General features: G+C 43.9%; 2 protein-coding genes across 2 annotated transcripts in view; one reads left to right on the top strand and one right to left on the bottom strand.

Annotated features, from left to right (window-relative positions):
• The window catches only part of LOC108682294 (E3 ubiquitin-protein ligase RING2), a 5,251-nt gene extending 3,515 nt beyond the window's left edge, over nt 1–1,736 (top strand). Inside the window, exon 4 of the mRNA XM_018171433.2 lies at nt 446–1,736. Within this exon, the coding sequence (XP_018026922.1) occupies nt 446–672 (227 nt within the window). The 3' untranslated portion in view covers nt 673–1,736. The remainder of the gene's footprint in view (nt 1–445) is intronic.
• Nucleotides 1,737–7,633: 5,897 nt separating this feature from the next.
• Nucleotides 7,634–19,915, bottom strand: part of LOC108682299 — a 19,926-nt gene continuing 7,644 nt past the window's right edge. The window contains exons 2-5 of the mRNA XM_018171437.2: nt 15,052–15,156; nt 10,877–14,407; nt 8,303–8,395; nt 7,634–8,019 (exon numbers count right to left, since the gene is read on the bottom strand). Coding sequence (XP_018026926.1) covers nt 7,873–8,019; nt 8,303–8,395; nt 10,877–14,398 — 3,762 coding nt within the window. The 5' untranslated portion in view covers nt 14,399–14,407; nt 15,052–15,156 and the 3' untranslated portion in view covers nt 7,634–7,872. The remainder of the gene's footprint in view (nt 8,020–8,302; nt 8,396–10,876; nt 14,408–15,051; nt 15,157–19,915) is intronic.

Here is a 19,915-nt window from a genome sequence, read left to right as displayed (position 1 = left end):
GTTCCTCCGTGTCCCTAACGTGTCTTGTGTTGCAGTGGACCGTTCCTCCGTGTCCCAAACGTGCCTTGTGTTGCAGTGGACCGTTCCTCCATGTCCCTAACGTGTCATGTGTTGCAGTGGACCGTTCCTCCGTGTCCCAAACGTGCCTTGTGTTGCAGTGGACCGTTCCTCCGTGTCCCTAACGTGTCATGTGTTGCAGTGGACCGTTCCTCCGTGTCCCAAACGTGCCTTGTGTTGCAGTGGACCGTTCCTCCATGTCCCTAGCGTGTCTTGTGTTGCAGTGGACCGTTCCTCCGTGTCCCAAACGTGCCTTGTGTTGCAGTGGACCGTTCCTCCATGTCCCTAACGTGTCTTGTGTTGCAGTGGACCGTTCCTCCGTGTCCCTAACGTGTCATGTGTTGCAGTAAACCGTTCCTCCGTGTCCCTAACGTGTCTTGTGTTGCAGTGGACCATCTCTCTAAATATCTGGCCATGCGCTTGACTCTCGCCAACCGCAACGGGGAGCTGGAGGCCGAGCTGCCGTCTTCCCTGCACAACTTCACCATCTACGTGGCGCCGACCCCCGACACTTACGTGGCGCTGTCAGGGAGCTACACGCTCGAGCAAGTCAATGAGAAGTTCTGGCGCGTCAACAAGCCCATGGAGATGTTCTACTCGTGGAAGAAGAGCTAAGGGACGATCTGCTCTGCTGAGTAGATCTGCTGCGCTGCCTCTGCCTGTCTTCGTACGAGCCTTTTGGTCCTGAAGGATCGGTGCTCCTCGAAACAATAGATAATAAAGAGAAAATGTATAATAGTGAGACAGGGAAAGTTGGTGCTAAACTCGTGTTCCAACATCTGTATGCCCAAAATAATTTTATTCGATTTGAGTTGCATCTCTATGCTAAGGAAAGCTAGCAGTGCGATAAGACTATGATGGAAGTATTATGGTTTATGAGTGTGTAGCCCTCATCAGCACAGTCAACTCTTCTTTATGAAGTTCATGTTTCAACGAAGTTCCTGTCGCTACGCACGACGTTTGCCCTAAGATACGAGATAACAAGTCTCTGCTTGCTGTTTCATTCCTCTCATCGCCTGCTGTCTTCATTCCTCTCATCGCCTGCTGTCTTCATTCCTCTCATCGCCTGCTGTCTTCATTCCTCTCATCGCCTGCTGTCTTCATTCCTCTCATCGACTGCTGTCTTCATTCCTCTCATCAACTGCTGTCTTCATTCCTCTCATCGACTGCTGTCTCCATTCCTGTAAAATAACTTCTCATTTTCAACCTAATGGCAGGCGAAATTTTTACTTTGTCGCCACTTCTATAAGCCGCCAGACGATATTCATTTCACCTATTACACTTATTTGGCCCCGGCTACGTATGTATTTCTTATTCTTTAGCAATAATAAATTTCATTTGTATAAAATCGGACTTCTAACTTTCGCAGCCCAAGGATGGCTCTTGTGACCTTATTTAAAGGTAATTTATTTGACTTTGAAGCAACTTTTATTGACTGCGGTTTCAGTTTCTATCTGCTATCTTAGGGGCAGAATACGACATAAGGAAGTGTAGGTACAGCTTGGCGTTGTCTGCACCGAACAACTGAATGGGAGCAAAGTAAATGTGTTCGGAAGGTCCGCCGTTGACAGAATGTAGGAATGTCTATAAATACGTATCGTCATTCTAAATTATGGACCCTATTTAAGAAATTCGTATTTAGTTAAGTGTAAACTCAAAATAAATAATTTATACACCAATGGAAAGAAAAACATTCAAATTTTTTTAACCTATTCAATTGCGGATTTTTTTTAATTTAAGCCGCTAAAATTCTCGCGCCATCCAGCCGCCTTTGTATTTCACTGTCACTCGTGAGTGAAATGACTTCTGAAGCATTCCTTGTGCTTGCATCTACAGGATGGAATGGGCCTAGCTCAGGCTTATTGGCGTTACAAACCTGTGCTGTGCTGGCCTAGAAAATCAGCCGGCACCGCCAACCCTCGCATCAAATAACGGATTCAAGAGCCTGGATTCCCTCTAATTTTCTTTGAGAATTTTGCAGTTATCATGTAGGGGGGCAGCTTCAAGAGACAGCTTTCCTTCACCACAGACCACCGTCTCGCGCCTGATCGTCTGTCTCCACGCCGATCGCCTGACTAGTATCAAATATCCTAGTCTTATTCTTCATTTTTTTAATTAATTTCTGAAATTTATTGTTGATTACGCGAGAGAACTTACCATCAGACACGTGGTATCGGCTTTATCATTTCCCATTGGAACGTCCGAGCTAAGAGGATCTTGTATCAGATCATCTGCATTAACACGAGTCTCGGTTGTGATTAGAGATAAGAGGCAATCACTAGAGTTACTTTGATAAACGTCATCATATTTTATCCAAGTCAGGGTAGAAATAAGTGCATGTCGTCACAATGTTCTGCTGAATGACGCAGCTGACTATGTTTGACCTTTGTTTTTTTTTCTGAAGTGAAATTTATGATTTTCTCGCGACACAAAATGCCTTGATGTTTTATTATTTATGACCAGCATTGTGACCAGGGCGGGCGAGAAGAGTATGACCTTGATAACCTACACGTTTCACCTCGTAGTGGTGCAATTAATGCCTAAATCTCTACTCTTATTTATGTGGCATCGACATTATCTAGTTTTATAGAATACCTACATATCAAACTTGTGAACGTTGATGTTCTCTTCATTAACTCGTATTATTCCTTAGTACATAATAATAATAATAGCGGTTTCAGCGTTTATTAGGCCATAGGCCTATCGCCGATTTTTAACATTGCAGAACATTCACAGTTTGTTGAGATCTCGAACTAATAACTCACTGATTCAAATTCTACTGTGCTTAACCGCCCGGCCTCCTCGCCGATTCTGACCAGAAACTGGCGCACAGAGCTGGGATCGAACTCGCAACTCACTGCTACAATCTTGGTACTCTGAACTGTAACCACTGGGCCACCCACATTATTAAATAATTCCCAATAGCAGTTTTTCTTCCGGTGCAATATTTCGTTGTTTCGTTGGTACAAAACTACAAATTAAATGTAAACGTTTCACGCGCCCCCTACCTACTTGAGTGATAAAGCCGTCAGTGCTTGTGTTGTGCACACAGCTTTAGTATGAACCCTAAATGTTCGGTGGTGGTCTGGCAATTGTAACTAAAAGTTTCATTATTGAATTTGACCCAAGTACGCTATTTATTGTGTAACTTAATTTTTTGCGTGATTATGAAACATCTAAAGACAGGATCACTGTTCGCATTTTGGTACCTTCTGCTCTACGTGATTTAATCGAACTACCAGGTAAATTTAAACCAGTGGTTCCCAAACTTTTTCAGGCTGGCGCCCCCTTTGGCTCCCTAGTAAATTTCTAGCGCCCCCCACAGACACAAATAAAATCATGCGCCTCTTTCTATAAAATTTAGTACGCTGCAATTTTAAAAGATAAATTTTAAACGCAAATGTGTATTTCACAAATAAAACCCCTTTTAGTTAACCAATATGTTTTTCAGCTGTTGTAACTGTTTCAGCACTAGAAACCTTGTACGTCTCGGGCAAATTTACGGCCCGGACTCGTGGCCGGTCTCACGACCAATCTCCAAATTCAATTATCAAGTAATATCTCCCAAACTAATGAACGCAGCTCAATAAAACTTGGAACATGTATTCATCAGAACTTAACGGTGATGTTTAGCATGCGAAAAAATTTTAAATATCACCTTCATTCGTGAGTTATATTGCGATACAGGCCGAAATTCGCAGTGATTAAATAATTTCTTCCAAACTACCGAACAGATTTTAACGAAATTTTGAATAAACATTTCTAACTACCTAATGGTGTTTTTAGATTCTAAAAAAATTTTTGGTTTTACCTTCGTTTGCGAGATTTTTTTTCATTTCACCGTCATTCTTGATTTCACACTTCCTTATTCGCTTTCGTTATACAGATATAGGATCGAGGAACGATCGGCTTTTCTCCCGGCTGGTTTAACCAAGAGCCGTTTACGTATAGCCGTATAACTCGCAAATGAAGGCAAAGCGAAAAAATGTAACTCAGTACTCACTGCAGTGAGTGACAGAGAGCGCATTTTCTCGTCGACGAAAACTTGAGGTCACGGACGGACAGACAGGCAGACAGACAGACAGACATGGCGAGCACAATAGTGCATTTTTTCCATAAATGAGAAAATGCGCTAAAAATTGCAACGAGCTAAACATCACCGTTGCTGAGGTTAGGTATTAAAATACTAAATTTCGTTCAAATCTGTTCAGTAGTTTGGAAGAAATTTATTGATTACGCGAATTTAAGCACGTATTTGCTGCTTAAATCACGAATGACACTCGCGAACGAAGGCACAGTCGAAAAGATTTTCACGAGCTAAACATCACTGTTCGGTAGTTAGGACTGTAAATTCAAAATTTCGTTCGAATCTGTTCAGTAGTTTGGAAGAAATTCCTTGATCACTGTGAATTTCGGCCCGTATTTCCATATAACTATGGCAAAAACAATTGAAGGCAAAATTTGAAAAAATTTCACGAGCTTTACATTACCGTTAGGTCCTAATGAATACGTATACCAAGTTTCATCAAGTTAAGTTCATTAGTTTGAGAGATATTCCTTGATCATTGAATTTGGAAATTGGCCGTGAGACCGGCCGGGAGTGCGGTCGTTAATTTGTCGGAGACATAAACCCAGGAGAGGCTTAAAAAATATAACTCAGTACTCACTGCAGTGGGTGCCAGAGCGCGCATTTTCTCGTTGACGAAAACGTGCAGTCACGGACGGACAGACAGACAGACGGACATGGCGAGCACAATAGTGCATTTTTTCCATAAATGAGAAAATGCGCTTAAAACAGATCTGGGTAAAATAAACCATCGTTGGGAGTCATGAGCTGCACGTGTAGTGAACAAATCGTCAAACAAACGTTTGAACTTCGACTTCGGACTGCTGCCCCCTTATCGCCCCCCTATCGCCCTTTTCTTCTTTACCGCCCCCCAAAATTTTTCCACCGCCCCTAGGGGGGCGATATCGCCCACTTTGGGAACCACTGATTTAAACCAATTTAAACTTGAACCAACAACATAATTCAATGTCTAGCTTTAAAAATACTATGCTCGCATAGTATTTTTCCCATGCCGAAAGCGCTGAGAGGAGGGGAGTTCACCCTTGCAGCATTCAAGAGACGACTGGACAAGTGGCTGAGAAAGTTAACGGACTGTCCAGTAATGGGAAACCACCCTCAGCAAGTGACAATCAACAGCATCTTGCATCAGCGTGCCCAAAGGAGGGCAAATAGACTGAACACGTCCAACGTTACATCCGGGACCCCAGGGCGGGGTGACCTGTCTAGCGACGACTCGGAGACGGAGGACGACGTGACGTCAGCGTGACCGGGGACTAGGAAGTCCCGAACTCATCATAAGGTTACAAGATTTCTATGCAGACACATCAAGATGAAAGTTGTTATATTGTGAATTATGATATTAGAAGTTGAACCATAACTAACCTCCGCGACTCAGCAAATGAGAAATAATTCAGAATTCCCGAGTCACCGACGCCAAAACTTCGCTAGTCCAGTATTAGTACAACATAAGTTGGGATCAGGAATAACTCAGTTCATGTTAACCAAGATTTATTATTTGTAAAGCGTCCAGTACTTAGCATCCCCTAGCAGCGCTTAAGTCCTTCAGTAAGTGGGTTACATCGCAGTGACGACTAGTTAGTCTTGCAGCGCATTGCTCTGCAAGACTAAAACGTTATATGCATGTGGATATTATATAATTGACACGTGTATGTAGTTATTATGCTAAGGAAAGCGTATTTATACTTGCATCGAAGCGCTACAGAAGATAACGAGGAATGTTGCGCGGAAAAAGTTCATGGTTTCGCTCATGCCTTTATAATGACCGCCCGTTTATTGTCATTTAGTCCTTGTGCATGTTCTTTTTTACCTGTCAACAATTATAGGATTTATCCCTCTGCCGCCGTATGTCACAATCCGGGAACATGACTTTCAACTTCAATTATACGTAAACTATTAATACTTTATACGTATTAATAGTTTACGTATAATATAATTATGCGCAAACTATTGTGTGTAGCAACCTGAGGACGTTTGTACTCAACAGAGAACATTTTAAAGTTGTACGTGGCGGCAACCATCAGTGCAAGTCATTTTGCGCTCACTAGAACCTATCCTTTTTGGGTAATAGGCTTGTGACAATATTACTCAGGTTACTCAAGTCAGGCGGTAAAGGGTTAAATAAAGCAATGATGTTCATCGGACCGAAGTTGAGCGCTGATGTGAAGAGATTTAAAGAAATAGCGCGATAACAAATCGAACATTAAAATCGAACTGATATTTCATGTATCCAATTTCCCGAGACGAATGTCGCGAAATGATCTCCCGCATTTAATTTCACACAGCGCCTGTGATATGATACCACCTCCTTCTTCAAAGAAAAAAAGAACACCACACATATTGCGACAGCGCGAAGTTTCATCTGTGGCGCGTGACAAAACCCGGTAAGCGCATAACATTAGCATTAGTAGGCAGTCGAGATATTTTTAAAGATGGGTTCCAGAGTTAATACTGCGTCAACTTGACATTTATTAGTAACAACTTTGTGTGTGGGGTCGGCGCAAATAATTGTGTGCAAGAGTGGTGAGAGGCTGCTGGGCAGAGCACTGAGTTGTCAGGCTGATAACCACATTACGAGCGCCTAATACTCAGAGATGTTAAGATATCTGATCATTGTTTCAATGCATACTGAGGTATCACGAATATTTACATAGCAACTAACTTTGCCTTGTTGAGCGAACCTTATCATGAAACAGACATCGTATATTCGATTGAATCTATTCTATAGAATCTAAAGAATATAGATATATACACATCATAAATGGCGTATAGAAGATGACCGAAGTTTCAAAATGTCTAAAAACTTTTTAACGTTTAAAAGCTTTTATGATATCACATAGTTAAAGTATCGTATTCGTGTAGGACTCAAGAAATCACCGATATCGCCACGTGATACATAAATAGCCGATCTTGTCTCACGGTACAAATGATAAACGTCAATGGCACCAGAAGCAGCGATGTCTTTCTAATGCATTCAATTAGTATATAGCGGTTTCAGCGTTTTTTCCTTAGGCCTGTCGCCGATTCTCAACATCGCAGAACATTCACAGCTTGTTGCGGTCTCGAACTCGCAACTCACTGCTACAATTCTGCTGTGCTTAACCGCCCGGCCTCCTCGCCGATTCTGACCAGAAACTGGCGCACAGAGCTGGGATCGAACCCGCGCCTCTCTGCGTCAATCCTGGTACTCTGAACTGTAACCACTGGGCCAATAAAAAAAAACTATGTTCCATTGATCGGAAATGTTTTTTGTTGTGTTTGAGCGCTAAAAATGACAAATCATTCTAAAATTGATTACAAAATTTATAAAATCTTTTCATTCGCTCAATCGTTTTTATTTTAGTTTGGCGATTGGTTTGACATAGACAGTATAGGTAGGCAGGTGCATGGTTGAACTAGTATAAGGTTGACCCATGAGAAGCTCATTTTTGCGGATGTAGTTCGTTGTTCGCCTGTGACGTCACTGATTTCAGTGACGTCACCGGCATTAACCAATCACCGTAATGCGATCAAGTCAGTCAACCAATCCGTCATGGGAATGACGATTTGTTCACGTTTCCTGTTCTACGTGACGTAACAAGTAAGCTGAACTGAAAGACGAAAATCCTCGTGAGTCAACCTTATATAGACCATTGGTGTACCATGTCCGCAGTTCTAAATGAGACCACTAACACGAACAACACAATAGAAATGTGTGAAGTCCCTAGCGTTGATCAGATCGGCCCGAGTTTCTATCTCTGGACGGTCTTCTTGAGTTTGTTGTGCACGAGTCGACAACTTTGCCGGAACTCCAGCTTCCAGGCCGAGATGAGACGCGCCGGCGACACAGACGCTCTTCTGTCGCCGACGTCTTTTGCATCAAGCATCAAGTCGCTGCACTGAAAAATTCATTCAAATTAAAAACGATTTAAGCCTACTTAGTCGTTTAAGGTTTCGTGTTGATAAAACTGCATGGATAAGAGTAAGCGAGTCCGCAGATTCACTTAATTTGTTTCATCATAGTGAGCAAAAAAATTGTGATTTTGAGCGTTATTAGTCAGATTAAGTAAAAATCAAGACAATTTATGACAAAACTATTTGTTTCTCCTACTACACCACGTCGCGGCACATTACATGCTGCCAAATATTCTGGCATGTTCTGTACACTGACGCGACACCTACCATGTAGTGCAGGCCCTCGCCATCGCTGCGCTGCAGGTCGCGTGGACGCAAGTTAGGCGTCGCGTAGACATGCTCAGCCGTGCGATGGTAGCCCTGTGAGCAACACGGGCCGTTATAGCTTCAGCTACCACAAACACGGACCATCATAGCTACCACAAACACGGGCCATCACAGCATCAGCTACCACAAACACGGACCATCATAGCTACCACAAACACGGGCCATCACAGCATCAGCTACCACAAACACGGGCCATCACAGCATCAGATACCAGTACCACAAACATGGACCTCAAAGCATCAGCTACCACTAAAGCCCACCGCCACACGCTCAAACTTATCGTCAGTCTTGCATGTCATGCCAGGTTTGACAAGACGGAGCGTGTGGACGCTCAAAGTTTGACGTCTCGCATGACGGGTGGGCGGAGTTTGAGGTTGACAAACCTGGAAAAGACGGACGGGCGAGACTTTTGGGTTCAAGCAAGACTAACGATAAGTTTGAGCGTGTGGACGAGCAACCGACTAATTGGTCAAACTTTTACACTATCTCAGTCTATATTGATGATGCGAGCTGCGACATTGTTCCTCGCTAGCTCTAGTTTTTCATATCCCAGAATATCCGACACTGGTTTCACGATTTATTTTGGTGATTTTATGGAGTTATATCGTAGTTTCCCATATTTATGGTAAATTCGATCAAAAAGCTACATTGACAAGAACAAGAGAGCACTGGCCTATGCGGCATTGATCGCTAAGTGCAAAGAAGTTGATCATACAGCAAACAAAGACTTTGTAACGAAGAAAATAAACTCTTTATCGAAAAGAATGTGCCAAAATGAAGTCGTCAATGCTGTCTGGTGCTGGTAGGGATACTGTCTATCAACCCTCATTGTGGTATTTTTTAAACCATTTTCGGGACCACCGCGTACGTTTGCATCGCTTTAACCTAATTATGGTGGCACAAACTGCGCTCACTGCAGCGAGCAGCACTAGCTCCTACATTGCCGCGAACGCACTAAAAACTGAAGGAAAGTTTGAGCGTGTGGACGCTCTTCAGTCTTCCGTCAAAATCGCTCAAACCTGGCATGACATGCAAGACTGACGATAAGTTTGAACGTGTGGACGGGGCTTAACGCTCATCACAGCCCAACTATCTTCAATAGTCAATACCGCGCCGTCTTTCATCACACGAACAACTCGACGCGACAGGTTCAGTGCAAGAAAATAAAAGAGCATGATAGGCGGTAAAGTTTTCGTTCGTCTAACCGGAGGATAAACTTAATTCAAAGTTACAGGATCATCCTGCAAATAAGAAACTCAGAGCTGAGTCTTCGCTAATTTTTGTCCAAATTTATCTAGATGAACGCCAGATGGAAGCTAGATTGATACATCGTTTTTTTTTAATATAATGTAAAGAAAGTTGGTGTGACTTCTAGCCAAAGCACTTTGTAGCTACTGTCAAGAAACGCCAATTATTTCGTTCGACATCCCAACAGATTAGCGCGCCTCTGACTACTGCTCAGTAATCAACTGCACCCATAAAAAACAGAAGGCCTATAAAACACAAATACCAAACAACAAAAGAATGATAGAAAGCAAACCATTATTTTATACACTTGTTTTGGTTATCATCCTTTGTTAGCAGTTTGTTCATTACCTCGCAATACCTAATCAAATTTTTGTCTCGAAATAAGATAGTCTTACGTAGAATCGCAAGTAACAATAGTTTTCTAAGAGGAGGTGATAGAAAACGTCTTTTTTTAGCTCAAACTTCTACAAGATTTAATTTCTTTATTCTGAATCTCAAGATTAGTTCTTGTAAATATCTACTCAAAAGTACGAAAAAAATGTTCTTGCCTGATGGTGACACTAAATACATAGTATTTTCCCAAATTTTAAAGCTAACATTAATGATTTCCTATTTAGTTTTCATTCCGCTGTGAATAAAAACGCTCAATAATATGACTTTTATTGCAAAATGCAAAACCATCTACCTAGGTCCTAGAAGTTCTAGAACGTGAACAATCAGATGACCAATAAAGAATAAACAGATTTCCGGGGAATGTATGAATAACGGCACAGAACAGAACAGCAATAACGCTTTCGTCGATAATACAAGAATCACCAGTCGTTCGTGACGTCACTTGACTCGCTAACGCGCAATTAACCGATGCGAAATTGGTCAAAAATGCCATTTATATTATTTTTTACACAAGAAAAACTGTTAAAATTTTATTAGGAAAAAAATTACTTGTCAGGAATACGATTTCAATTAGAGATCGGCAGTTTGGGAAGAGTTGCGATTTTTGCGTCATTGACAGTCAGCATCTGGCGGCTGACGCAAACCAGCTACAAGGCGTCCTCAGGGGCATCCTCACCGATGATGGTCAGAGACTCAGAGTGCACAATTCTCCACAATTGTACTCACCGATGAGGNTTGTACTCACCTATGAGGATCAGAGTGCACAAATGTACTCACCGATGAGGATCAGAGTGCACAATTGTACTCACCGATGAGGATCAGAGTGCACAATTGTACTCACCGATGAGGATCAGAGTGCACAATTGTACTCACCGAAGATGAGCAGAGAGTCTCATCACTCAAACTCTTCTGTCTGTCGAAGGCGCCCGGCCTCACGCACGCCTCTTGTTCCAGCCTCAGAGCTGACGCAGTTGTGGGGGTGGAGGGAGGCGGTCCACAGGGCGGGGACGGGGGAGGGAGGTGAGGGGGGTGTTTGCGTAAGCTGTACCGCAGCTGAGAGAAAGAACTGAAGCCAGCGTGCGGGTGCGGCGCTTGGCCGACCTCACACGGAGTGGACTCAGCCAAAGAGAACCGCTTCTTTCGAACGAGAGCCGAGATATGCGCTGGCTTAGGAGCGATTTCTGGCTTAACGTTTAAGTCTGAAGTGTTCGGGGTGAGAAGTGGAGGACTTCTCTTCTTGACCACCGAGTAAATGGGTGCTGCTGGGACGGCGCTACTTGCCACCTCGATGAAGTGCTCCTTGAAAGCTTCTGGTCCTGGTGGAGGCGACCCGTGGGGGAGGACGGGCCGCGAACTGCGCATTCTCTCCTCCTCGTAGGCGAATGTTCTAGGAGGCTTTTGAGGAGGAGGACCAGGGGGTAAATATGAGGCTGCTTTCCTATCTTTTGAATTAGCATTACTTTCAGCAACAGTTTGTGAGTAACTTGAAGTCTCATTTAGAGAAAATTCCTCGCCATCGTTATTATCAACGGAAGTGGTCAAAAAAGGTTCAGCTGAAATAGAGTCTTTCGTCTCAGAATTTGTTAGATTGTCACAGGTAAGCAAATGAAGAAGTTTAACGTTTTGTAACTGACACGTTCCCTGAACGCCCTTCGGCTCCTGGTCGGTGTGCTCAGCTAGACGAACAGATTGGTGGCACGCGCCGTTCGTCTTGCTGGGCATGGCTGCATGATCCTGAAGAAGCATCTTATTCGAGGTAGCCTGATCAACCGAGGGCACGTCAGAGGAGATATCAGCCCCTTTGATCACCTCGCCATTACGAATATTTGATTCTATCAGAGGAACACAAGCAACGTCTGAGTGCTGAGGTGGCTCATCAGCATCACCATTCAAATCAGGTTTCGTCGGAGCAACAATTTGGTAAGCATCGGGTAGAACATCAAGCGTTGGTCCTTCGCCTTCAGGAGGCGATGTTGAGGTATATTTAGGTGCGTCAGATGCTTTTGCACTGTGAGAGGAATCTTGACTGCTCTTTGCCGCGTTATTGTCTAATGATGCCAGCGTAGGAGGCTGAGGTGCTTGGCTTTTCTTGCGAGGTGCTCCTGGGTTTCTACGCCTAGGGGGTCTGATGGGAGCACCGACCGCCGAAGGAGGACGTTTCACAAGAACTGCAGTGTCGTCAGAATTATCTCGAGAGAAATCAGCGCTTGTCCGCAGATTTTTGAAAACATAAAGTTCTGATGGCTTGACAGGCGATGCTATAGAGTTGACTGGCGGGGCTATAGGGTCAACAGGCTCGACCATTGAATTGTGTTGCTGTTCAAGCAGCGGCAACGATGAATAGTAGATAGCAGGATTGATTTCATCGTCCACTTGTCGGCCAACAAAGTCACGCTTTGTTTTCTGGTTTACATCTGGTAAACTATTAGCTATATCTTGTCCTAAAAACTGGTTGCCGTCGGTACAATTAACTTCTGGGATTTCTTCGATATGATCGGTTGACTTACTCGTCGTTTTGCTCTGGGTTATCTGGGCATGGTGGTTTTCCCTCGAGCTTCTAGTCAGAAGAGATTGAACAGAATTTGCTTTCTTGTCAGAATTAATGCTGTTTTTCCGTCTAGTTTTCTCGGGAGAAGATAAAGGAAATCGTAAAGTGGGAACTAAGGCGTTGCGTTTTGAAATTAACTTAGAAAGAGAAATTCTATTAACCGACGTCTCTTTAGAGTTATCCTTTGGAAGAATCTCCTTGTTGGATAGGTTCGGGTACACAGCAATGGCATATGGAGTTCTGTTTTGAAGTTTGTCTTTGTCTGGTTTGTAGGTGAAGCTAATTTTTCTGAAAACCTTCGAACGTTTCGTAGGAGAAGAAGATCTTTCTCGCTGATACCTCAATTCATTCAATTTATTTTCTGCGTTCATCACTTCTTCCAACATACGTTGCTTTTCTCTGAACCCATCCGACAAATGTGAATTGCACCGTCCTCCATTAACATCGCAGGAAGATCTAGCCAATTTCCTCACAGATTTACTGTCAGTTCCCAATTTTAAGCCGCTGCACGTCTCAGGCTTTAGTTCGGCTCCTTCAGATCGAGACCGGCAAGGCGTGACTCGTACAATTTTCTCCTTGCCTCGATTGAAGTCTTGAACGCAAAACACAGGCACTTCATCTTCATCTGCTTCATTTCGTGTGTCACGCTGTTTTTTGTCCCATAACTCAAAATGAGATTCATTACTACAATGACGTGCAGAACTACAGCGGTTTGATCGAGCTGATGGAACGTCTCTCTTCTTTTCGTTGCAGTCATAGTTTTGCACTTCGTCACGAGCTTCCGTCTTTCCAGCCAATTTTTCAGCTGGGGAAAATCCAAAAGAATTCGAAGAATAAACGGCCGATGACACATTAGTCGCGAGAGGAGCGACTGAATTTCTCTGACTGCATCTAGTAGCGGGCGGCGTTTCCTGCGTGGAGTCGTCAGTTTCGAAGCTGGAATTGTCCCACGCCGCTCCGGGACTCGCACTCTCGAGGGCGTCGTTGAAGGAGTCCGTATAAACGTCGTACGAAGAGTCATTCGAGCGCAGTCTCCGGATGTTGGGTTTATTCCCCAAGGTATTTCTCGACAAAGATTTGAAAGTTTCGTCAAGAGCACCGACGGCTTTTTCGAAAGCAAGCTTCCTCTCACGGAAGTTCATCACAGGCGAATCATTTGGAGATCCCGGCTTTGAGTCAGGTTTTGGAGACTGGGGAGGAATTTCAAACTTATGCTTCCGAGAATGAAGGCCAGGAGATGAAAGCGAATTTCTGATTCTTGAAGTAAAATTAACTTTGGTATTTACTTCCCGTATTTTATTAATCCCTGGGAAGTGCGAGGGTTTTCCGTCTACGTTTTGAGGGGACTCTGAATGTCTGCCGGGTTGAAGTGTAACGTTCTGCAAAGACTTCCAGCTAAGTAATTCGGGATGCCCTGAGGGAAAAATCTTAGAAGAATTAAAATCTGAAGAAGTCTTCCGGTGCTGCAGATCCAAGCATGCACCCACATCAGTTTTTCTAACTGGACCGTCGTTTGATCGCAGCCTCCGAGGTGTCGTCTTGTATCCATTGTAAATAAATTCATCAGAAAGCTTTTTATGACGAAAACGATCATCATCACAAACTTGAGCATCACGGGGTGTGACAAGCGCCTCTTCAGCAGGCAGGGAATCGTATGTGGGGGGCGTTTGTGTCACCGCGTGCCGGGGGGGCGACCGCCCCTTGAGCCGCTCGCTGGGGGCGGCCGCGCCTCGCAAGCGCTCAACCGCATCGCCTCGTGACGGAGATCTGACGGCGGCTAGCGGCTCAAACCTGCTTTTCATGGAGTGGACGCTGGTCCAGCCCGCCTTCGGAGACGCCGTCGTCATGATTTGATCCTGAAATTGATATTTCTTTAGAACATTTACATATAGTAAACTATTCAAGATGGCTGACGATAGAAGGGAAACGAACAAGCTTTCAGACAATTGCGCACAGAAGGCGATGAAATTTTTAATGCCAACTTATTTAAGTGGGCATTAAATCCTTAAATGATAATCCTGAGTGATTATCAGGAACTCCGAGTCTGTTGTATTAGAACCTCATGAGTGTAATTTTTAATTAGAATATTCCAGCAACTTATTCAGTCATTCCTACCTACAGAGCTTGTAAAGACATCTGTTCCAGAAACAAGGTTTGATCCGATGGCTGACTTTGAGAAAAGCCTATTCTCCATAATAATATGCTTCCATACGGTATTTCTATATATAAAGGATAAGTGACATGTACGTATGGAAATATGCATTCCATTTGATATTGTCAACAAGGTTTAGGCAAATAGTTTAATATTTGTTAACAAAACTTCTACTCCTTGAATAAAATCTAAAGATAATAATGCATAAGAAGCAGAGATTGCTTAAAACTGAGGAGAGCGTTACTGAGGAGAGCGTTACTGAGGAGAGCGTTACTGAGGAGAGCGTTACTGAGGAGAGCGTTACTGAGGAGAGCTTCAGTGAGAAGAGCTTCACAGAATTAAGCCCACCTTTTGAAGCGAGCTTCACGCCCCAGCAGCGACGCAGGCCGAGCCATCCAGACGCGCAGGATGTGAAGCCTGAGCCTGGCAGCGGCAGGAGGCTAGAAGGAAGGCCTGCAATAAAAATATTAGGTAAGTTATGGGTCCTTATTTGTCTCATGGCTGACAAAATCAAATCGAACAAAATCCAAATATGCAACAAATGAGTAGCTGATCTCGAAAGTAACGTCTGTCTTGCATGAAAATTATATCATAGTTATCATGATATCATAATTAACCTTATATCGTCTATCTAGAGAATAACTCAAAATAATGAACTAAAAATTTAAATTTTTTTAGCGGGAGTTACATACGAGTAACACGTGATCACCATCAACTACGAGTACAGATACGAGTAATACGTGATCACCATCAACTACGAGTACACATACGAGTAACACGTGATCACCATCAACTACGAGTACACACATACGAGTAATACGTGATCACCATCAACTACGAGTACAGACATACGAGTAATACGTGATCACCATCAACTACGAGCACACATACGAGTAATACGTGATCACAACCAACTATATACAGAGCGAAAACACAGCGCGTGTGTTCTGGTCCAGCCTCGGCATCTCTACTATACAAATGCCGACTTCATTGAAACCCGCTGAGTGCATTTTTATACACATAGCAATGCATTAAAAGCAATATAGCAATATAGTTAAATGGCAATAGCCTTGCAATGCGGCAAGTTACGCGCTGGATGCTCGATAATGGGAGTAGGTCTTGCTAGCCGCACACGGCAGCCTACACATATACTTTGTTTAGTCAGGAAATTCTGATGAGAAGTGCATGCTTTTGAATAAGATGATAAACATTTAAGATTGTTCTATTATTTAGGTCAATATTATCGCTAAGTTCCTAGCTGAAGTCTAGCAGTAATAAAAATATCCAGTCAAGCAAGCGGCCCGCGATCAGACTGAGCGGGCGACATCATGCCGCTCCGGTCGAACCAGTGCAATGTTCCTGCACGAATGTGAACCAGTTCCTTCGTGCAACTGCACGAATGTGAACCAGTTCCTTCGTGCAACTGCACGAATGTGAACCAGTTCTTTCGTGCAACTGCACGAATGTGAACCAGTTCCTTCGTGCAACTGCACGAATGTAAACAAGTTCCTTCGTGCAGTTAACCGACACGAGTTACTAGGACATGTGCGGTGCACTGTATATAGGGCAGTGTAGTGTACAGTGTTTAGTGCACACTGTAGCGTGCAGTTCAAAGTTATTGTTATAACATTATTTCCTCCAACGTGAAAATCTGCGGTAAGCAATTAACAAGGCCCGCACTAATTCTGCATCAGTTCGTTGCAGAATAGCATGCGAATTCTCGCCAGGAGGAGGCAGTGAATGCAACACAACTAATGCCACATGAAAGTATTAAATACCAAAATTTATAATATCGATAATAACCTTCATCTTTCCTAACAAAACTAAATATGCACGCGACAGGAACAGGTTCGAAGATTCCTCCATAGAAAATGCGATTACGTTTCATTCACGTGAGGTTCGAATGGTCAATCAAGCGTGTAGGTCGTGCCACACGTCGCGTGTGGTCAGGAGTGTGGACTGGAAGGCTCTGCGCTCTACGTAACGCGCAGTGCAGATCCTTCAAAGGATCTGCACTGCGGATTGAGCCTTGAAGGCTCCACGTAAACGCGGCGTCCTTGTTTTGTGTTTCTTATCTGCAGGATGACGCCCACAATTAAGAGAGGCTTTGTCTCAATGGCACTAACAAAGAACTAATCTAGTGAAGGATTTGAAGGACTTGAAGCCTTCAGACTAATTTAGTCCACGATACGGTACTCATTTAAAGTTTTTCTTTGTCTACGACGCTCTTTTTGGACTCCATTTGGTCCACGAGACTCTCTTTTTGGACCCCATTTGGTCAACGACGCTCTTTTTGGACCCCGTTTGGTCCACGACTCTCTTTTTGGACTCCATTTGGTCCACGTACGAGACTCTCTTTTTGGACCTCATTTGGTCCACGACTCTCTTTTTGGACCTCATTTGGTCCACGACTCTCTTTTTGGACCCCGTTTGGCACACGACGCTCTTTTTGGACCTCATTTGGTCCACGACTCTCTTTTTGGACCCCGTTTGGCACACGACGCTCTTTTTGGACCCCGTTTGGCACACGACGCTCTTTTTACACAATGACTTCATCACAACGCGACAGATAATGACTACAGCGGACATGAAACTTATATTATCTTGGCCTTCCCCCCTGTAGAGGGGGACGAATAAATAAATAAAATAACGTACATAAATAAAAAAATAACGGTCAATCGCCACGCGACGTGGTCGCTGCTGCTGCGGGACGTTGTCTCTGAACAAAACGCGCTGTATAAACTATAACGTATCTGTATCTAATCTATAACGTGTCTGTACTATATAATCTATAAGGTGTCTGTACTATATAATCTATAAGGTGTCTGTATCTAATCTATAACGTGTCTGTATCTAATATATAACGTGTCTGTATATAATCTATAACGTGTCTGTATATAATCTACACGTGTCTGTATATAATCTATAACGTGTCTGTATATAATCTATAACGTGTCTGTATATAATCTATAACGTGTCTGTATATAATCTATAACGTGTCTGTATATAATCTATAACGTGTCTGTATATAATCTATAACGTGTCTGTATATGATCTATAACGTGTCTGTATATGATCTATAACGTGTCTGTATATGATCTATAACGTGTCTGTATATGATCTATAAGGTGTCCCATAAGATGCTGTGCAAACAGCCAACATTCAGAATATTATGTGGTTGAAACTATCAATCACCGATGACATAATCAAGCAGGAGCCCTAAACAAACGATGGACTGCACGGAAATATTGATAAATGACACCACATAAATGAGATAAAACTGTAACTCGAAGAATTCTGTTCTATAAATAATATAGACGATAAAATAATGCCGCCATTATTCGGGCCGATGACGTCACGTTTAAGAAGAATCTCCGGCCCGGCCGCCGCCAGATGACGTGCGACCCACTAACCCAGAGCGACATGCGGGCGAAAGGCGACTTATAGAGCGGTGCAGGCGACCCAGTGCTGTGCAGGCGACTGGACGCAGGCCCACAACGGTGCAGGCGACTGGACGCAGACCCAGTGCAGTGCAGGCGACTGGACGCAGGCCCACAACGGTGCAGGCGACTGGACGCAGGTCTCTTATACACATCTAGATGTGTATAAGAGACAGCATATACTTTGTTTAGTCAGGAAATTCTGATGAGAAGTGCATGCTTTTGAATAAGATGATAAACATTTAAGATTGTTCTATTATTTAGGTCAATATTATCGCTAAGTTCCTAGCTGAAGTCTAGCAGTAATAAAAATATCCAGTCAAGCAAGCGGCCCGCGATCAGACTGAGCGGGCGACATCATGCCGCTCCGGTCGAACCAGTGCAATGTTCCTGCACGAATGTGAACCAGTTCCTTCGTGCAACTGCACGAATGTGAACCAGTTCCTTCGTGCAACTGCACGAATGTGAACCAGTTCCTTCGTGCAACTGCACGAATGTGAACCAGTTCCTTCGTGCAACTGCACGAATGTGAACCAGTTCCTTCGTGCAACTGCACGAATGTGAACCAGTTCCTTCGTGNGACCCTGTCTCTTATACACATCTAGATGTGTATAAGAGACAGGTGCAGGCGACTGGACGCAGGCCCAGTGCGGTGCAGGCGACTGACGCAGGCCCAGTGCATGCAGTGCAGGCGATATTCCCTCGTGACGCGAAGCTGCAATTTTTCTTCACTTTGCAGGAACAGGACAAAACTGCATTAGTCATAATTTTTTTCTGGGGAAACGACAGTTTGAACTGCGAACTCAGAGGCACTGGCCGAGATTATCTTCTCAACCCAAAATTGAGTTTCATGTCAGTTTATATTCAGAGGTTTTACGCAGCACAGTCAGCAGAGGGATTTCTGATAATTTAATTCAGCAACTTATTTCTTGCATGCATAATTTTACAGCTGATTTAAGCCATCATTAGGGTGGTGTATATATCAAATATTTGGTGTTATGATGCACGTTATTATTCGAGACGCGAGACTTGAGCCACGTACATGCAAACGCGGGAAACGAACGGGAAAACAAACAGGAATTTCACTACCGCAAGACATTGTTTACGGGCATATAGTAAACGGCGTACACAATTAAAAATGTACAAAAAGTTCATTTCATGCCATGAACTTTAGATCAACAATAAACTATACGATAAGTTGAGGACGGGATAAGCGTTGCCCTCTCGTCTGAACTTTCCCTTGACCGAACGCATGGCTCCAGCCCACGCCGGTGACGGGGGGCAGAGACCCCTGACGGGAGCGTGGGAGTCGTGGTCTGTGGGCGCGCCCCCAGCGTGTGGTCTACCAAAGGGCGTCCCAATGCAGGAGAGGGGGAAGGGAGCGCCTCAGTTGGGACACGGCTTCTGTTGCCTCCGCCGGGGATGAGAGATGCGGAGGAACGGCAGGAGTTCATCAAGGCCATGCAAGAACGTAACAGCTAGGTACGATAATAATAAAAATGATAATAATAGCAATAATAATAACAATAATAGCGGTTTCAGCGTTATTAGGCCATAAGACCTGTCGCCGATTCTTAACATCGCAGAACATTCACAGCTTGTTGCGGTCTCGAACTCGCAACTCACTGCTACAATTCTGCTGTGCTTAACAGCCCGCCCCTCAGGGGGGACTTCTGACGGGTGTCTGTGCTCGTCAGAAGTCCTATGGGATTTCGCGCTCCTAGGGGGATTGTTCCTGAGCGCCCCACCGCTGAGCTCGCGGTGTCTGACTG

The sequence above is a fragment of the Hyalella azteca genome, unplaced genomic scaffold, assembly GCF_000764305.2.
Source record: "Hyalella azteca isolate HAZT.00-mixed unplaced genomic scaffold, Hazt_2.0.2 contig13526, whole genome shotgun sequence".
Classification (NCBI taxonomy): domain Eukaryota; kingdom Metazoa; phylum Arthropoda; class Malacostraca; order Amphipoda; family Hyalellidae; genus Hyalella; species Hyalella azteca.
This window is presented reverse-complemented; position numbering and strand designations above follow the sequence as displayed.